Genomic DNA, 19241 nt, shown 5'->3' with positions numbered 1-19241 from the left:
AGTTATCTGATGACTAACAATCCCATGACTTGTGTGGAATCTGCTGTAACTCCTTGTATTCTGAGTGGGATTCCTTAGTATCAATGTGAGGGATGCATGAGGGGAACAAGATCAATATCTGTTTAGGAGAAAGGTTAGTCAGTGCTCTCATTCATAGATAACCTTGAACATGCCCAGACACTGCTCAGTCATTCTCAAGCCCAGAGCCTGGAATGATTCCATTCAGCTTTAGAATTCAGAGTTGCTATGGAAATGTTGCAAATACAACAAGTTCTCTCCTTTTCTTACAAAAGAAGAGACAGAAAAGTGCAAATGGAAACCAATGTGCTGAGAAGAAACGTAGGCAAAAACCTCTCATCTCTCAGGTTGCTCTGCCCTTTCTTGATTTTTCAGCATACAAGATAGTATAAAATGTCATGTTCTCTACCCATCATCAGGAATCTTTCAAGCAAATCAAGAAAATGAGAAAAAAAATCATGGACTGTGAGAAAATATTTGTAAGAGATGTATTTTATCAAACTTTATAAGGAACTGTTCCTAAATATATCCAAAGAGTTTCTAAAACTTAACAACGAAAAGAATCATAAGATCAAAAATGAACCATTTAAAATATACAGAGGAGAAACCCTATATTAAAATATCTCTACATTACATATCATCAAGGAAATTCAAATTAGACCACATTTTGGTACAGACATTAAAAGCCCAGACATCTAGACATGAAGAACAGCAGATTCTAATGAGGTGGTGAGGCTGATGTGCTCTTGTTCACAGATGTGAAACTGCTAACCGGCCACGCCACCATGGAAGACAGCCCAGTATAACTATGGCCTTTATTATTTACCCACAAAAAATCAAATGAGCTATGGCACTGATTTTTAAATCAGTTTTACTCACAGTAGCCCAAACTAGGAGGCAAGATACCTTTCAGTGGATGAATGGATAACTTGTGGCATATCCATATTATGAAATAGTTCTCCATCCTAAAACATAAGTTATCAAGCCACAAATATATATATATAAAGAATCTATGTATCTACCTATCTGTATGTATGTGTCACCTATCTATCTATGTATCATCTATCTATCTATCATCTATCTATCTATCTATCTATCTATCATCTATCTATCTATCTATCTATCTACTATCAATCTATCATTTATCTGAGTTTAAGAACATACTCTGAGGTCTGCATTGCGATTCTACTTCCAGGACACTTTAGTTAACATAAAAAGATGGACACACTAGAATCTTCACTGTGGCAAAAGTATGGAAAAGTGTGAGCAATGAGTATGAGGAGCACAGAGAATTTTATATGGCCAATGCCATAGATGTCGCAGACAAAGGGAACCTAAAGCAGGCCATGTCACGAAGGGAACCTAAAGCAGGCCATGCCACAAAGGGAACCTAAAGCAGGCCATGTTTCTGGTGACCAGATGCACTGAAAGATCAACCGTAACAAACACCACACCTGCCGGAAGTACTGACAGGGGAGTGAGAGTTTCAAGGTATACACAGAAAATTCTCTGCAGCTTTCTCTTGATTTTGTTTTTAATAAAACTCTTGCCTTAGCCCCTAAAAAATAAGATTGAAAAAATATGTATTCTTTTTGAGCTGGGGAGATGGAACAGTTGGTCACAAACAGGATATTAATTTGAGCCCCAGTACTCACGTAAAATGTTGATGCACAACTGTCATGTATGTACTGTGAAAGTGAAGGCAGAAAGATTTCTGGTTCACTGATAGAACCTATCTCAAAAACGTAGATAAAATGAAGACCCCAATGTCAACTTCTGGCCTACACATGTACCCTCACATACACATGGATGAGTGTACACATGCATGCACACATGAACACATACAAGTAAGTAAAATTTTAAAGAAGCTTTTAAAAACATCAATCTGCCTCCAAAACCAACACAATCTGTATTTTAACCCACTGTCTGGGTTCAGTCACAGGATTGTGATTATCTGTGTTTTTAGATGAATGATTCAATATTATAATTTAGAGGGAATAGGGAGACTAGCTTTTATCAATAGACTCAAAGGCAAACATCACCCATCCTGTATCTTGAAAGTAAGAGCATAGAACTCTCTCTCTCTCTCTCTCTCTCTCTCTCTCTCTCTCTCTCTCTCTCTCTCTCTCTCTCCCTCCCTCCCTCCCTCTCTCCTTTCCTCTCTCCCTCCCTCCCTCCAGTTTCTTGGTTTTTTGAGACAGGGTTTCTCTCTGTATCCTTGGCTGACCTGGACTCGCTTTGTAGACCAGGCTGGCCTAGAACTCACAAAGATCCACCTGCCTCTGCCTCCCAAGTGCTGGGATCAAAGGCGTGTGTCACCACCGCCTGGCTCGAGCATAGAACTTTTATTTCCCACTAGGGCCAGTATTTCTAGTGGAATTTAGGCAGGTCATATAATATTTGAATGCCAATAACAATGGCTACAAAGACTTGAAAGTCATGATTTGGGCTAACATGGTTGGGGAAAACATGAGATCTTGACCCTAGGCAATGAACTACAGGCACTAGGCAATGGTGTAGTGGGAGGCATAATCTTCTCCAGAGAAAGCACACCAATGCCAACTAGTCAGCCCGGAAAACACCATCCAAGTAGCATCAGGCAGATCATACAGACTGCATAGGCTGGATTTCAGTATTTGTGTGTGTGTGTGTGTGTGTGTGTGTGTGTGTGTGTGTGTGTGTGTGCGCGCGCGCGCGCGCACTTCTATGTAAATAAAAGAAATACATTTTTACAATGCTAAGAAGCTCTGGGCCTATCAGCTACGCTTCTCTCTCCTCCATGCCTTTGCCAGGTTCATGCTTAGATCTGTATGATGTAAACTCCTTGAATATTACTCTTGAAGTTCACCAATGGTTCCAAACTTTCTAGTTATTTTGGAATGATATATTCTTTGCTGAGATACCTTCTTAGCCTATTGCCCTTTCTCCCATTTATTTGCTTATCAGCAAGCTATATAAAGTTTTATGATTTCACTGAGGCTACATCCTCTTCTGTAGTATCCCTGATTCTCAGGTCACAGGCAGGATCCATGATGTTTTCACTATACTGCCCAGCATTTTTTATTTGTGTACCATTCTACTTGATGACCCAAATAGACTATGAACAACTTCAAGGGATTCATTCACTTCTATGTGGTACAGAAGACCTCCCTTTCTTTCCTTAAAGAAGGGAAGTGCTTCCTAGCAGTATGTGAAAAGCAATAGTTCCATTAGTTGAAGGAAAGGGTTCTGGGAGAATAAAGCAGATCACCTCAGGATTCATTGTTTGTTTTCAGGTTGCTCTGGGGTAAGAATAGCACAATGAAGCAGAGGTGCCCTGAGGACAGAAACTGGAGGCTGATGCACCTAAAAAGCATCAGACCTCAGGAGCAGTCTCATAGAACGCTTGTGAAGGATGATAGATGGCTCCTTCATAACAGGTGACCTTGCTCTGTGAATGAGTTTCACATCTGTCTAAGACACTTAGCTTGGTGAAGGGATAAGGTCAGGAAGGCAGCTGAGGAAATGACAGGAAGGAGAAATGGAATCCAGTAAGGATAGAGTGCAATAAGCAGGGAGATTTGAAAAGGATCAACTGACCAGTTCTGGGAAGGACTAAGTTATTGAGTCTGTTAAAGACTAAAAATAAGAAACTGATGAGTCAAGAAGAAATATCACAGGAATAAACAAAAGGGTCACATACTTACTAAAGCAAAGTTTGGATATATTCAGTTTATGAACCAAAGAGCTTAAGACTTTTTCCTTTATATTTCATATACTCAACTATATGCTATATTTTCTGTTTTATAAATCCAAATGTTTTTATATACTGTATCATCAAAGAAAACTCTAATATTATTCAATTTACTGGTAAATAAAAGATATACTTCAAGAAAAGCAAAAACAATAGTATAATGAATAGAAGAATATTTATACATATTAGCCAGAGCTTTGTATGAGCTCTGATATTGTTATGTTAACAGATAAATTTCATCTTGATTCAACAAACTTTGGAAGAGAAGTATATGTTATTAAGTATATCATACAATCCATACTTATACTAGATTTTGAATTAAAATATTACATGATATAGATAGGTAAATATGTTAGTTTTCTATAATATCCCTGATAGTAATAAACAACCATTCTTTAATTCTGATTGTTTTTTATGAAAAGAAGTCAAAAGAATATGAATGTGTCCCTTGGAAATTTTATGCAGTAACTTTAAAATCTATATTCATTAACATTTCCCTAATATATCATAATAATAAAGTATTTACATGTAATGAAAACAGATATAGATGATCTACTTCCCCTATCCATTTAACTCCTGTTACTCAAAAACAGCTACAGAGATTAAAATTCTAATTATTGAGTAAGATAATGGAAACCCTTCAGCTACATAGAAAAATATATATTGAAAATAAAAGTGAATTTTGATTTTCCTCACACTATATTTGCACTAGTTTGAGGCATTCTGTAATTAACATGCTACCTGACAGAGCCAGAAACCAAACTAAACAGAGAAGACTTGGCAAAAGTACCCAAGGGACATTTTCCTCCACTCAGCACTACAATCCAGTCTCCTGTAGACCCCTGAGCCCTTATCAAACTCTACACACGTAAGCCTGGGCACCTGCTCCCAAAAGTGCAAAGGTACCCACTCCACATCTGGGAGCTCTTCCCAGAAGACCACGTGGGAGTGGGGACTGAAGAAGGAGGGCCACACTTGCAAAGATGTTATTTGCTAAGTTTATAGATATTAATTATAGAAAAAGTCACAAAGTGAACAGTGTGAGTGTGTGTGTGTGTGTGTGTGTGTGTGTGTGTGTGTGTGTGTGTGTGTGTCTGGCAATGTGTGCAAGTGTATGTTCAGTATGCAAGCCAATTTGTATGTCCATGTATGTCCATGGAAGCTATGTTTTTGACATAGTATCTCACAGGATGAAGCAAAGGGACTGTTTAGACTGACTGGCTGGGATGACAGAAGCATGCTTCCTTTATGTACAGGTTTTTATTGTGGGTGTTTGGAACTGAACTCTGGTCCTCATGATTTTGTGGCCAGTATTTTAGCCACTTAGCTATTTCCCTCGCCTCAACACATACTCTTTTTTTCTGGTCACAGAATAGCAAATGCTAAGGCATTAATATAAGAACCGAACGGTAATCTTAATTATGGGTACAAAGACAGAGAAGTTTGTGGATAGATCTCGGGGTCACATTGTTGCCCAAAGGCACAAAACAGCAATTTTAGGAATCCTGAGGCCCAGGAAAATGTGCTATTTTTCTCTACAAATAGGCATTAGTTTTTGGTTATCGTTATCTCCTTTAGTTTCTTTCTCCTTCCATCTCCATCACATTCTCTTCACACTTTTCTTTTACTTGGTCTCATTATGTAACCAAGTTGGTTTCAAACCAGTAATCCTACTGCATCAGCTCAACCTATACACTACAACAATAGGCTTACACTTTAGGACCTGGGTAAAACCAAATCAGTTATAGTCACATGCAGACCTCAATAAATGGGAATTAAGCAAAACAGTAAAAGCAGAATAGTAAACTGCTTTATTATCAATATAAATTGAAAACTTACATAAAATTGTGAATCAAAAACTAATATTACCTTAGATAAGTAAGATTTTTGGCACTTATATAAAAACATGTGCTTATCAAACATATAAATTGAGTAGACTTATAGCTATGTTGACCAGTTAGCAAACAGCCACTGGATTTTCCTTTCATTTCAAAAAAACATTGTAAGAATTATACACATTAGACACACAATAACTTTTATAAAATATTCTGGTGTTACAGAATACTGTGAATGAGAATTGTGAAAATTTTCATATCAAATAAAACTCACCTGGAGAAACAAAAAGGGCATCAGGAAAATCAAGACAAGCTCTTTCTCAGACACATGTTACTTTCACACCCTATAAGCTGACATCTGCAAATCCAATTCATGTACTTATCACAGCATAAAGAAGAAGTGTTTATGAAGGTAAGATAACTTTTAATCTAAGAAAAATTTAGTATGTGCATCAAGAAAATATGCCTGTTTAATGAATAGTAATGATATGTCAAACTGTAGTATATTAGGCACATGAAAAAGAACTACTTTCCCACACTTGGGAGGACATCATTCAGTCAAGTCTGACTCTGTTTGCCTTTCCAGTTAAAATGCCCTTAGTTATCTGGGCTGTAATCTTTGGATAACTTTTGTTTGTTTTTCAGAAGTCAAGGAGTCGGGATTTACAAATATTAAATGAGATTCAGTTTACCTGTAAAATTGCAACCTCATTACGAAGCTGACTTTCTTGTTTTGTTGGAAATCTTAATTTGTCAATAATTTTAATAGCTACATCTCTTCCTGTTTTACGGTGTTTACCTTTAAAATAAAAATGAGAAACAAAAAATAATTAATTAGCAAATTAAGAGATACAGTTGGTGAAAAGTATTGGCCATAGAAACTATGCTGTAAATCTGTTACTTTGATACCTTTTATTCCCAGTGTCCCTTGTCCTTGCATCCTGCTCTCAAGAGTGTCAGTGGTCCCTTCCAGATGGCCTCCCTTCATCACTGTGCTTCCTTGTCTCTGTGATCTCACTTTCTTGAACATCAGTCCTCATGTCTTGACTCATACAGACTCTAATTCATCTCAGCAATTTACAGCAGCAGTAGCTCCCTGTACATCCAGAGCTCCTGGTAGCTCCACTCCCCTGCCGCTGTGGACCACTCACCGCTGACATCCTATGCTCACTGTCTCCATCTCCTGAGTGTCTGCTCTTACTGTTCGAGCTCTTCTTTATGTAGCCGCACCCTACTACAGACAGTCTTTCAAGTCCTTCCGTGTGCAGTGTTCCAAACTGCCTTGAGTTTGCTGGTCTCTCATCTTACTTATCACCCCTGTCTTGCTATGACATACATTTACTAGACTCAGTCTACCACTATTTTTATCATGCAAGTATTATGTTGTAGAAAAATAAACTACACTTGGTCTCTCTTATTACAGTAATATATATTAAGACAGTGGTTACTATTCATGTCCTCAGTGGTTAATGCCTATTATGTTTTTATAAAACATTGCAATATTTTTATAAAATTCTAAATCCCTTTGAAGAACAGCACAACTTAAAATTTCATTTTGTAAGTTCTATATTTCAGGTTCTCATAATATGATGAAAGTACATAGTAAGTAAAAATGCAAATTCACAGAAATAACTTGTTACTTATCAAAATAAAAAAAGTTAATACATCATTTCTATAGCAGATAAAAATTTTAAAGTAAACGTTATTTAAAAGTTTGAACTATTTGACAGAAACTTCAAGGAAGTAAAAAAAAACTAAGCATGACCTTGAAAAGCAAAAACATTCAGTTTCTATGAATCGGATACACTGTGGAAAACGTTAGAATTCAAGGATTCTGGCTTCAGCGGCAAACAGCACCTATAAGGGTCTGGTCCAAGATGGTGAGAAAAAAAAATGGAGGGGCTTTGTTTGAAAACTACAGTTTCCATTTCCCACAATAGCTTATTTAAATAAATGAATGAAAGTGCTTCAGCACTGTGAGGAGGGTTTGCGAATACATAACAAAACAAAACAAGCGTTTCAAGAATAGGAAACTTTAAAATTACCAAGTTTTCAAAGAACGGCCATCTCAGGAGCCACAGATGCACATCACGTTGTTTATAATTTTCTTGGTAATATAATACTTTATACGCAGGTGCATGTATTTCTAAGTTCCTAAAATCACTAACTGAACATACTCACCTCCATAAACGATTCCGAACTGTCCAGAACCTAGAACCTCATCAGGAAAAATCTGGTAGACGGTGCTGATGTCCTACAGGCACAGACACAGAGGAAAACAAGGACAGGGAACAAGCCTTAGTCCTAGTATGTTTTATCATTACTATCACAGTATTGAATATAAATATAATTAAATATCCCAAACAGCATTAAATACTAGCAAATGTTTGATAAAATTTCAATGGCTATAATATTCAAATTATACGAATATGGTATTTTGAAAACTTCTGCTCTTAAGTGTTTGGGGTATGGCACATTTTAATAAAGAGAAGAGGGACCTAAAACCAATCAATGTCATTTACTAAAAATATCTGAATGTGGATTTTCCTTTCTGTACTAGAAATTCAGAAATTCTGTAAACTTATCGCATGTCCACCCTGCTTCAGCCTCTGGCCAGGACAGCGAGGCTACCCCATGGCAGGTGTCATTCCTACAGGAACCTAAGCTGTAGACAACCATGGCAGAATTCCCAGCTGCTATGTAAGCAACTCACTCACCATCACCACTTATGAAGTTAAAACTCCTGACATGAGAGTGAGTTACTGGGGTTTCACACCCTGCCTTGCTATAAGCAATTTCATGGAAATGTACAAAGCTTTTACTTCCTCTTTACCTGGTACTGTAATCCTAACACATCTTCTATTTCCCACCCTACAACTCATGAATCTTAAAACAAACAAACAAACAAAAACAACACAACACTTTCCAGCCACATTTTCCCTGGTATGATCCTGCTTCCCCTACCACTTTTCCTTCTTCCTTCTCAGAGAACAGCTAGGAAGCCTGTGCACTGTCATGCCTTTGGAGCACTCAGAAGGTGAGTTCAAAACTCCCTGGCAACGAAAATCAGCATTTCAGTCTTTTCTGAAGCCAAGCGACGCCATCTGCTAACAAATGGACTCTTTCAAATTTCTTTGAAAACTCGGTTTGTAATTTTCAGTGGACAACCACAGATGACTAGGGGGAAACTCTGTGATCACCTGGGAACCACGCCGCAAGCTTTAGAGTGGCCTGTATGTTTTCAAGGTTTTCGTTTTGGTTTTTGTAAGCAAGGGCAGCAGCCACCTGCAGACTTGAGGCCTGCATCTCAGGGCGACCAGCACAAGTATCCATTTAACCTTCGCTATGACCTTGTCTCCTGTAATCCTTCTCAGTCTTTGTTCAGTTTAAACCAGTGCACCAAGTATTCCAGGCATAAGAGTAGCACTAAACAGACATTCACAGAGGTTCTTTTTTGATAAACAGTCTCAGGTCACTGTAAGCAGGGTGGGAAATTGCTCTATTTGGGTCTTAGATACAGTGAGCAAACAGTTAATGCTGTTGGTCATAGGAATGAGGTAGGAAAAGCTTTATTCTATTTTGGGTATTGGGTATAGAGATGAAATCAAGCAAACACAACAGCATGTAAAACATCTTACAACATAGCTGTAACTTCTAAAATCTGAAACGTTTGTGTCAAGTGGCACTCGTGACAGGGGTTCCTGATTTCAGAAAGTTTTTTCTGAGGTCTGTATTGAGGCATGTGTATGTGACTAAGATCGTTTGCAACCCTTGTCATTTATCAGCACTCCTTGTTAGCAAAGAAGGAGGTGATGACATGTTTAAGAATGTCAACAAATAAAATTTTTATCTTATTCTTGTATCTATTTACTGTGAAAAATCAACCATTAAAATTCAAGTATCAAGTGTGGATCAGTGACACTCTAGCTGTCACTAGCAAGCCTGCAACCTCCTTGCCATGTTCTTGGTAAACAATTTGTCCTATTTTGGTCTAAAGAAAAAAGATAAATATGAAAAGTTTTTGAAACACATTACAATGGTCTCTTAGGAAAAACTGCCTTTGATAGTATATTATGGAATTTAGAAAAATCAGCAAACAGTGTACTGCTTTTATAATATCATGGAAGAAAATATATAGCAAATTAAATAAATAAAATGTTATCATGTGATACTGTTCATTTTCCAGTAGTCATATTCTGAAATTTATATTAATAGAAACAGACTCACCACATTTTCCTGAATCTGGCAATTTGAAACTGAAATGCTCACAGAAATATCTTCTGGAAGTGCAAGTTAAAAAAAAAAGACATAAAATAGTTAAAGGAAAAAAGCAAGATCCCAGTGGGCTATATTTACATTAATAATAGCAATCAGATTTTTCTGCAAATATTTCTATTAAAGCACATTATTCCCCTTAAAATTACAAACTTAATATATACTTGGTTTTTAAATATATATTTGTCAGCATATTGCTTAGATTAAAAAAGACTTTGGTTCCATTTCTGGCTTTGGCACACAGCAACTCTGTTAACTTAGAGAAATTAATTGTTTCTGTTAGAATGTAGGCAAATCATTAGTTAATGGTGTTTTAGGGATTCCAATAGTGGTTTCTGATTAAGTGCTTAGTTTAAATACAGATACATTCTTTATACTCAAAATAAGCATATTATATCCAATTAATATACTGGCTAAAAAGTAAAAAGATAATTATGACAGCTCACATAGACTATAATGTTAAAATAGTTAAAATCTGCAAGTTGCATGATTAATAACTATGATGGAATTTCAGATCATAACTTTAAAAGATATCCTTTTTTTGGTTCAGTCTTGATATTTCATCTTCATTATACTCCGACTGAATCTATTTCACTAATGTCCAGAAATTTCTTCCTGGGATGACATGATCGTGATCAAGTGTTCACAATGGACTAACAATCAAGTGGTAATGCAGCGTAACTAACAAGTGGCACCTGTGGTTGTTTGGTATCTAGGTTACAGTTGACTTTATAAAAGTCCTAATATAAAATAATTTAATGAATTAGGTGTTTTAGTAAGCATAGCAGCTTCTCTTCAGAGATTCCATGTTCTCCCACAAACAGAAGCCAACACAAGGAGTCTTTCTTCAATGTCTCACTGGGGAAAGCAGAAGGTCTTTTACTGGACCGTGAGGAGCCTGAGTGTACTCCATGAAAGACTGAAGCCATTGGACTCACTGTGGGAGTTGGTTCCGGAAGCCACAGAGGATCCCTTGGGGATGACAGGCATGAGAGCGTGCTGGATGGCGACCTCCCACAACCTGGCCACATCTGCACCGATGCCACTGGTGAGAACACTGTTGTGTGGTAAAGGACTTGAAGGGTTGACTACATTCTCTCCCACATAATACACTACATTTGCTGTAGTGATTTCAAAGCAATGGGGATTAGCGCCAATGGGAATTAATCCTGACGGTTTTGCTGGCTCCAGACATAAAATTTCTGATAAAGGAATTTCCTGTGGAAGACAAAGTATGGTAAATGTAGTCTAACATAAGCATGTAAATAAAAATTTATTCAATAAAATCCATGCCATTTAAGAAAGGAAGCTACAAATAGACACAAGGTACAGAAAACATTTTATAACATATACAGCATGCATAAAATTTAATTTTCTACAGAGGCCTTATCATACTTTCTGAGAATTTCCACTCTCTCTCTCTCTCTCTCTCTCTCTCTCTCTCTCTCTCTCTCTCTCTCTCTCTCTCTCTCTCTCTCTCTGTGTCTCATTTTTCTTTCTTTCACAGTGGTCTCTCTAACAAAGCAGGTGGAACTCTAACAAAGCTTTGAGGTAAACTGTAATTTTTTTTAATGTATTTGGGTATTTATGGCTGTTTTTATTTCAAGTGCTCCTTTAAGTACCTCAATCAAACATGTTTTGATTCTATATATAATAATATAATATAGTTATATAAGTAGTGAGTGTTCACTCAGAAAACCCACAGCAATTAACTTACAGAGTAGTTTTGTTTTTTAATTATATGTGCCTGGGTCACTTACCCATTTTTTGAGACAGGATCTCTCACTAAACTCGGGGCTTACCAATTGGCTCCAGAAATCTGCTTATATCTGCTGCTTCTACATTAGGGATATAAGATACCTTAGACCATGCCTGGTTGTTGTTGTTGTTGTTGTTGTTGTTGTTGTTATTATTATTATTATTATTATTATTATTATTATTATTATTATTATTATTATTATTCCTGAGGAGTTAAACTCAGGTCTTCAGGCTTCTATGGAAAGTACTTTATTAAATGAGCTATCTCTCCCAATCCCAAAATTGTTTTTTTTTCTTTGTTTTATGGTCATTTAAGTATTGAAAAGAGTAGGTCCCATACTATACTGCAGGAAGCATAAAGTAACTAAAGTAATAATGTTAGGTTTTTCAATTTAAAATTTAATAGTTTGCTTTTGTGCTACAGCTGTGTAAAGAGGGCCATGAAGAACCTAAGGAGCTAAGCAGGACACCACATCTATACTATTTAATGTATAAAGACAGACAATTGCTGTTCAGTAGAGGAATCTGATACTTGTAATTGCTGGCAATTGTGGAAGAATGGTACTTCTTGTCAAGCTCCAGTGCTGGGTTCCTGAGGATCTCAGAGTCCACTCTCAGTCACTGATTGTGACCACTGACTCTAGTGAAAGGGCACAACTGCGCTAAAGCACTGCATTTAGCTTTCCCTCCATTTCCCTCTCCATCATCCAGCTCATCACCATCCCTAAGCCAGAGCACTTTGCAGGAAACTGTATGATTCACAGATGAATCAGAAAAGAAAGAAGCCATCCTTACCTTGTAGTACCGGCTCCCTGTGTCATTTTGGAAGAGTGTAATGCACTTGCTGTCCAATCTCCAGTAATGTCTTTTTCGCTGAAAGAGAAGTTACAAAACTATAAAACTATATGTGCTTTATAAAAACAAGTGCAGATTCTCAGGGGGGAGATGGGTTTACGGTGAAAAGTTAAAGGGCAAGAGGCCAAAAAATAAAAATAAAAATACCCCAAAATTTGACTCTAGAAGCTGAATATTTAATGAACGTAACGTGACAGACAAGTTTCTGCACGTACCTTAATGGCTGCTAATCACACTGTGCTGCAAAGAAACACTGGATTCGCATCCTGGGAAGGACCTGGTCTGCCATTCATGTGCCCACAGTGAGTGGCAAAAATATCCTCATTTTTAATACTTATTTGCTTAAAGAGCTAAAGGAGATTTTGTAGTCTACAAAACACAGGGCTTACTATCAGGGAGAAGGTTGTGTGGGTTTACCCTTTGGAACATGGCAGGCCCTGAGGATTCCGCCAGGCATTTTCAGTTCATTTCTCCGTACAACTCTGAATGCTCCACCACAGAACACATTTCATTAGATGGAAGGTTTGACCCCAGGGCTCCAAGTTAACAATGGTAGGAAAGGCACCTGACACTTTCTCATTCTCTTGAGCTGGGTCCTGAGTGCATGGCCGTGATTTGGTGATCAAGCCTTGCTCTTTCAGTACCTCACCTTTGTGGGAGGGTGGGCACGTGGGCATGTTTGCATTTGCATCTTCTCAGAAGCTAAGTCTTTTTTTTTTTTTTTTTTTTTTTTTTTTTTGGTGTCTCTCACAGCCACTCTTAGACCAGAAAAAACATTAAATATATCTTAAATATCTTCCAACAGGCCCAAGAAGAAACCGACAGTGGTCACTTGAGTCCTGAACTAAATTTTCTCTCCCACACAAAGGTTTAAATTATAAAGGATCAGTGAAGGCATTCATGTCTCTTTGTCTAAAGAGGTGGCAGAAATCCTATCAGCGGGCAGAGATGAGGAAAGTACAATGGAAAGCTCTCAGCAAATGTCAACTGAATCAGGGCTCACCAGTGCCCTCTGCTACCCATACACACACCTTCATTACCAGCTGTTCCCATTCTACTGGTAAGACAGGAAACACACTACAGGGCTGTCACACACCTGGGTGGCTGAATTTTTAAACAAAGAATTTAGGTCTTGAGAATATATGACAGTGGTCAGTGTTCTCTCTCTCTCTCTTTAAAACCTCTAGGCCACAGAGGAGCCTAAGGCAAAACACAGGACCACTTTCATGGCTGCCCTAGGAATGACAGGTGTAGATGTTCTCATTATCTGAAGATGGCTTTTTTTTTTCTTGGCTGGAGTTGCTTTGTACAGTTTTATTCTAACCCTATTTCTGATTCACCTACACCAAACATCCAGATAGTGTATGCTTTGCTGAGCTGATGCCTCTGGTCTACCCTCAAGAACTAACATATCCCACAGTCCACTGGGGCAAAAGCATCATAGGGAACACCTCTGTCTCCTTACCAGTGTATCCTTGCTGGTGTAGTGGACCATCCATCCTTCCTTCATCACCGTGCTGCTCCTCCTCTTGGTGTGCTTGACAGACTGCACTATCCGCATGAGCGGGATGTTGTTGCTCGTGGAAGGGCTGGGAAAGTCAAAATATGTTAGCAGAGAAATATTTTCCCATTCAGTTCTTCCAACGAATAAAAGCTCATTTAAACTATTTCAAAGCAGAAGTAAAAAAAAAAAAAGATCCACATCTCATTTTCAGTGAAATGTACTGTCAGAGGTTGATGGTTTCGAAAGTGAGTTCCTCAGAAGAGTGACAGGTACTTCAGATGTTCACTTTAAAACTCCCTAGGCAGAGTAAGAAGCACCTGAGTTTTCATATTGAACTGGATAGTGTTCAAATTTTTAGAAAAACAGCAGAGTTTACTGTCAGTGTTTTGAAGCCATAGCATTCAAAATCATAGAGAAAAGTTTATTATATGCATGATAATAATAATTTGTAGATAATGTATTTCTATATGAACTGTGTCTGAAAGATTTCTTTAAAAAAAAAACAACAAAAAAAAGAACTGAAACTTCCCAGTTGAGTTGCCTTTTGCAGAGCTGGTATTCATGGGATAATTCCCACCTCTCCCCCCGACCCCCCTTCATCCTTCCCTCTACTTTCCTCAAGTCCCCAGGCACAAAAGAAATGCATGTGCTTCAAAGTAAAGCCAGGTCACAAGACTAACACTTTTCACTACTGAAAGAATGTTATTATTCCAATAAATGAAAGACATGTAATATATTCTCGGCATCATCGTGATTAATCTCAACGTGTTAATGAATTTGCCATTTCTAACTAAAATGGACAGGAAAATGTTAGTATGGTTTACAATGTCAATTAGAGTGGAAACTATATTCTGTAAGGGGTCAGGTGGTGAGGATCTTGGGTTTTGCATCATTCACCATTTAAACGGTGTAGGCAGTGTGATGGCTGCAATAAGATTCAATTAGATAGCAGGCAGCAGTTCCATTTGACCTGATGGCCATGCTAGACTGAATACTAATATGAAAAGTGAAGATCACCGAGGTCTAAAACAATAAATATAAATAATAAGTAGAAAATTACACATATTCCTGAAATTAAAAAAAAGAACAATGAGATGCACCCAGAATGTGAGATTTATAATAGGGGACAATTTTTGAGTAAGTGATTTCTACTGAGGTTGACTCCTAATTATTGCATTTCCACACAATAAACCCTGAGTTAATATTAACTATTAATTTCATAGTGACCACAGCAAATATGTGTATTCCTCATGCACAAAGGAAATGGATCAACAGATGAATAAAACCGCGATGACACAAGCACTTCTCCCAGGGCAACCAGGCCTCTTAGTTCAACAGGCTTTCCTCTACACTACACAGTCTTTGTAAGGAAGCCAAGAACACTCTGTTTCTTTTATAGACTGAAATACCTAAGAGCTTGAGAGCTACAGTGGTTCTGACCTGATGGTTCTGTTGGAGTCCTCCTGATCTGCATCTGGATCCTGCATGTCTGCACCATCACTCTGTCCCTCTGCCATAGCCATCTCAGCATCCTGGACCATAGCCTCTTCCATGTCATCCATGAGTCCACTGTTACGCTCACTGTCATTGTCATCACTTCCTTCTTCCATGACAACATCAGATTCTGCCCCAGGGCTAAGCAATTCTAGATAATTGTTTGGGCCCAAAAGATAAGTCTGGAAACTTGGAAACAGTAGGTAAGGCAAAGACAATCCTAACAAATCAATTACAAGTCCTCCTCTCCAACAAACAAACCAATTTTCGTTCCATTTTTCACCTTTATTCATAGTATATGAATGTATTAAAAAGTAAATATAATGTCACAGCCCGGTGCTTCTTTCCTATGTCTCCAAGGCAAAAACACATTAAAAATGAAGAAACTCTAAATTAAGCCCAGGAGCATGTCCAGGCATAAATGACGAGAAAACTAATAATATTTCAATTTCATAGGATGGACCTCCAGGGAAAAGAAACATAGGTGGATGTTGGGGTCACATTATAAAGGGTTACCTATAACTACTACAGCAATTAAGTTTTAAAATAGTGTATCCTAGTATATTAAGCTGTTCACATAGCTATAGTTTTTAAAATACCTAGAGTCTTTGTTATTTGAATATTAAATCCTGTCCGTGTGTGGTTGATGGCAGTGGTACACTTTTAATTACTTCACTAATGCAAATTGCTAATTTAAAAATAAGAAAAACAAATCAATCAGAGATCATGAGCTTCTAAGTCTAGGAAGTTCCCATTTTACCACACTGCTCTGGTTATATGGGAAAATGCAATCTTCAAGTTATCAACATGACAAACTTCTCCATTTCCCCTGGGATCTACTTATCAAGTCCAATTGGCATTCCCTGGGATTGAGAAAGAGTCAATATCACAAGCCTCAGAAAGTGGGAAAATTGCCAAGCTTTCAATTTTGTCAGTTAACTTTGGACCTCTATGCTGGAAATCTGTATGCATGAGAAATATTTTCCCAGACAGTATCCACTCCTGCTTTTTGCCCCCTGCTATTCAAGAGCAAATGCCATCATGTATTCTTTAGTTTTTCATAGTACAAATATCAGTTTATCTCCCTGAGCATCTACATCTAGAGGATCTAGAAGTCTATTGGTGTGAAGGTTAAACATTAACAGTTCATGGTCTATGGAGAAAGGTATCCTGGGATCCTAAGTCACAGACAAAAGGTGACAGCCCTTAGAACACTGCCTAGTGGGAGGGAGTGCATCAGTGTTTATTCATGCTGTTGGATTGTTCTCAAGAAAATATTCCAAGTACAGGAGGAGAAACATTTTTAGGCAGTTGGCCGGTTTAAAGGTCTTCCTGTTTGGAATTGAGGTTCCCGTTCATGTATGTTCTGGAAGCAGTGGCCTGCGGAGGCTAGACTTCGGTAGCTGTTTGCCTCTAGTCCAGTCTGCCATCTTGCCCTTCCTTAGCAATAGGGACTAAAGTAACTAATGCATCAGTGCTTCAAGGGAGCAGGGCAGAGAGGTTGAGATCAAACGCTACTTTGTAGGTATTCCAACACTATATATATTTCTGAACAAACTAGGCTTAGGGGATGAAATAAGAAAGGTAGGCAAGAAATGATGGGCATACAAGTTTTCAATATGAATTGTATATCATGTGAAGATGAATGATATTATTATTATTATTATTATTATTATTATTATTATTATTATTATTATTATTAAAAGCCAATGGTCTAGAATGGCAGTATCCATTCCAGAGAGGAATCTGAGCCATTGTTTATTTGTGGCTCAGTTACAAATATCTCTACTGAAAAGAAAAAGAGAACACCCCTGTTAAAGCATGATTAGCACTCTCCGTGTGTGCCATGCAGCACACTATAAGACTATGAATCTGTCCCCTACCTCCATTGATGGTCACTTCACCCAAGCAGTTGTTCGGTACTTTTGGAGCACAGCGTTTGTGACAGTTGAATCTGCAATCTATTCACGATAATTTTAAAACAAAACAAAATCCAGAAATTCATCAGGTAGAAAAAAAATTGTGACTCAAAAATATAGCAACATCAAAAGAATGATGATTCATTCAAGGCTTAGAGTGGCAGGTGGCCAGGGCCTGGTGCCCAGGTGGTCCTCACCTTTGCACTGCAAGCCCTGCCGGAAGAGGCCCCTGAGGAGCTTCTTGCAGAACTGGCAGACTGTGGGCCGTGTGTAGGAGTGGATGACAAAGGTATGAGGCACCTTCACCTTAGACAGCAAAATCTTGTCCAGCTGAATTGGCCGTCCAATATACGACTGAGAATTTGATCTCTTCTCGCGACCAATAAATGACTCTGATGCAGACTTTTGCTGTTTGGAGAAATCATAAAGGCTGATAAGGTGTCAGAGATGAGAACTTGACTTAAATGCATTTTTAGGTTTCCTTCTGTTTTGCTACTGAAATCAGTGATTTGATCATCAGTATGAGGTGATCTGAAAGTAGATTTCTATTGATTGATGTAGTTTATTCCTCTTTGTCTCACACTGAGTTACTCTGGAGAGAGAGAGAGAGAGAGAGAGAGAGAGAGAGAGAGAGAGAGAGAGAGAGAGAGAGAGAGAGAGAGAGACTAGAGACCAAAATATATGAACTTGAGGTTTAGGGCTTTTAAATCACGTTCTTTCTTTCTTTCTTTCTTTCTTTCTTTCTTTCTTTCTTTCTTTTTCTTTCTTCCATCCTTCCTTCCTCTCTTTCTTTCTTTCTTTCTTTCTCTCTTTCTTTTTAAATATTAAAATGTTAATTTAATTTCTAACATAGAAAACAAAGAATGTTCCTTAATCCCACTTGCATCTCCCTTCAGGAATTTCCTACATCACCATAGTCACAGGGATAGAAGTGTCATCTGCTTGAAAGGGAAAGATGGAAATTCAATCTCATACAGTACTTGCTCTAAAAGATGCCTACAGTTTCTTTGAGTTCCTTGGGAGGAAAATTTAATGTGATTTTAAATAATTTCTCAATTATATGAAAAGGTAAAGGGCTAAAGTTCGGTAACCCTTCTTAGAATTAAGAAATACAGCAACTAATGGGCTTCACGAGGCAGATAAATACTGGTATTTGGAGTAATAATAACACCACTGTGTGCTACTGTCTATCATTTGGGGACTATTTAATAAACCTAGTATGTAGATTTTCAAGACTGCATTAACTGAATTGAACTATTACTTCAACCCCTTTGAACAATTTCATGAACATGTACTTGGGAATATTAGAATAAATTTATTGGGAATAAAAGATGAATGGAGTTACACCTTAGTAGCCATTGTAATTGTGCATCTAATTAGTTAACCTCCTACTCTACATGAATAACTGTTAGGTGCCTTAAAAGACAGTTCTGGTTATAGCAGTTTGCACACCTAATATCATATACTTTAAATACTTCTCTTACATTAAATGCTAGCAAAGACTGGATCTAAAATACTGTACTTATTTGCCGCAAGAACCCTGTCTTTTTATCTTACCAGGTTAATTTCAAAATTGGAACAACCATTGACAAGCTAAAATTTAAATTCCACTTGCATAATATCTCCATCCATTTTAGTTTCTGGCTAACCAAAACCTAATGCTGCTTATTACTCAGTGGTGAAATAAATTTGCAGACACACCAGCCGCAACAAAATGTATGAAATGTAACATGAGGTTTCTGCTTGGAATATTATGTCCATAGCTATATTCATAATTAGAATTCAATGACAGAGAAACAAGCACTTCCTGGAGGGCTGGAAGAGGCCTTTCCTTCTAGCCTATCTCTAGT

The 19241-nt window shown here is 37.7% G+C and overlaps 1 protein-coding gene and 1 long non-coding RNA gene across 5 annotated transcripts in view; one reads left to right on the top strand and one right to left on the bottom strand.

Annotated features, from left to right (window-relative positions):
- PRKD1 (protein kinase D1) overlaps positions 1-19241 on the bottom strand; it is a 300126-nt gene that overhangs the window by 37693 nt on the left and 243192 nt on the right. For all 3 annotated transcript variants that reach the window (XM_084793725.1, XM_084793726.1, XM_084793727.1), the window contains 9 exons: positions 17589-17799; positions 17356-17433; positions 15419-15623; positions 13940-14063; positions 12415-12492; positions 10800-11079; positions 9814-9866; positions 7768-7840; positions 6279-6385 (listed from right to left, as the gene is read on the bottom strand). In XM_084793725.1, the coding sequence (XP_084649851.1) occupies positions 6279-6385; positions 7768-7840; positions 9814-9866; positions 10800-11079; positions 12415-12492; positions 13940-14063; positions 15419-15623; positions 17356-17433; positions 17589-17799 (1209 nt within the window). The remainder of the gene's footprint in view (positions 1-6278; positions 6386-7767; positions 7841-9813; positions 9867-10799; positions 11080-12414; positions 12493-13939; positions 14064-15418; positions 15624-17355; positions 17434-17588; positions 17800-19241) is intronic.
- The window catches only part of LOC311604200, a 49102-nt gene continuing 31054 nt past the window's right edge, over positions 1194-19241 (top strand). Inside the window, exons 1-4 of one of the 2 annotated variants that reach the window (XR_014781396.1) lie at positions 1194-1509; positions 5812-5998; positions 8147-8623; positions 10686-10909. This is a non-coding gene — a long non-coding RNA (uncharacterized lncRNA). The remainder of the gene's footprint in view (positions 1510-5811; positions 5999-8146; positions 8624-10685; positions 10910-19241) is intronic. The other variant, XR_014781395.1, reaches the window with a different exon arrangement.

Source organism: Acomys minous, assembly GCF_964271855.1.
Source record: "Acomys minous genome assembly, chromosome: 8".
Lineage (NCBI taxonomy): Eukaryota > Metazoa > Chordata > Mammalia > Rodentia > Muridae > Acomys > Acomys minous.
Note: the sequence above shows the minus strand (reverse complement) of the source record. Positions and strands in the feature narration are given on the sequence as shown.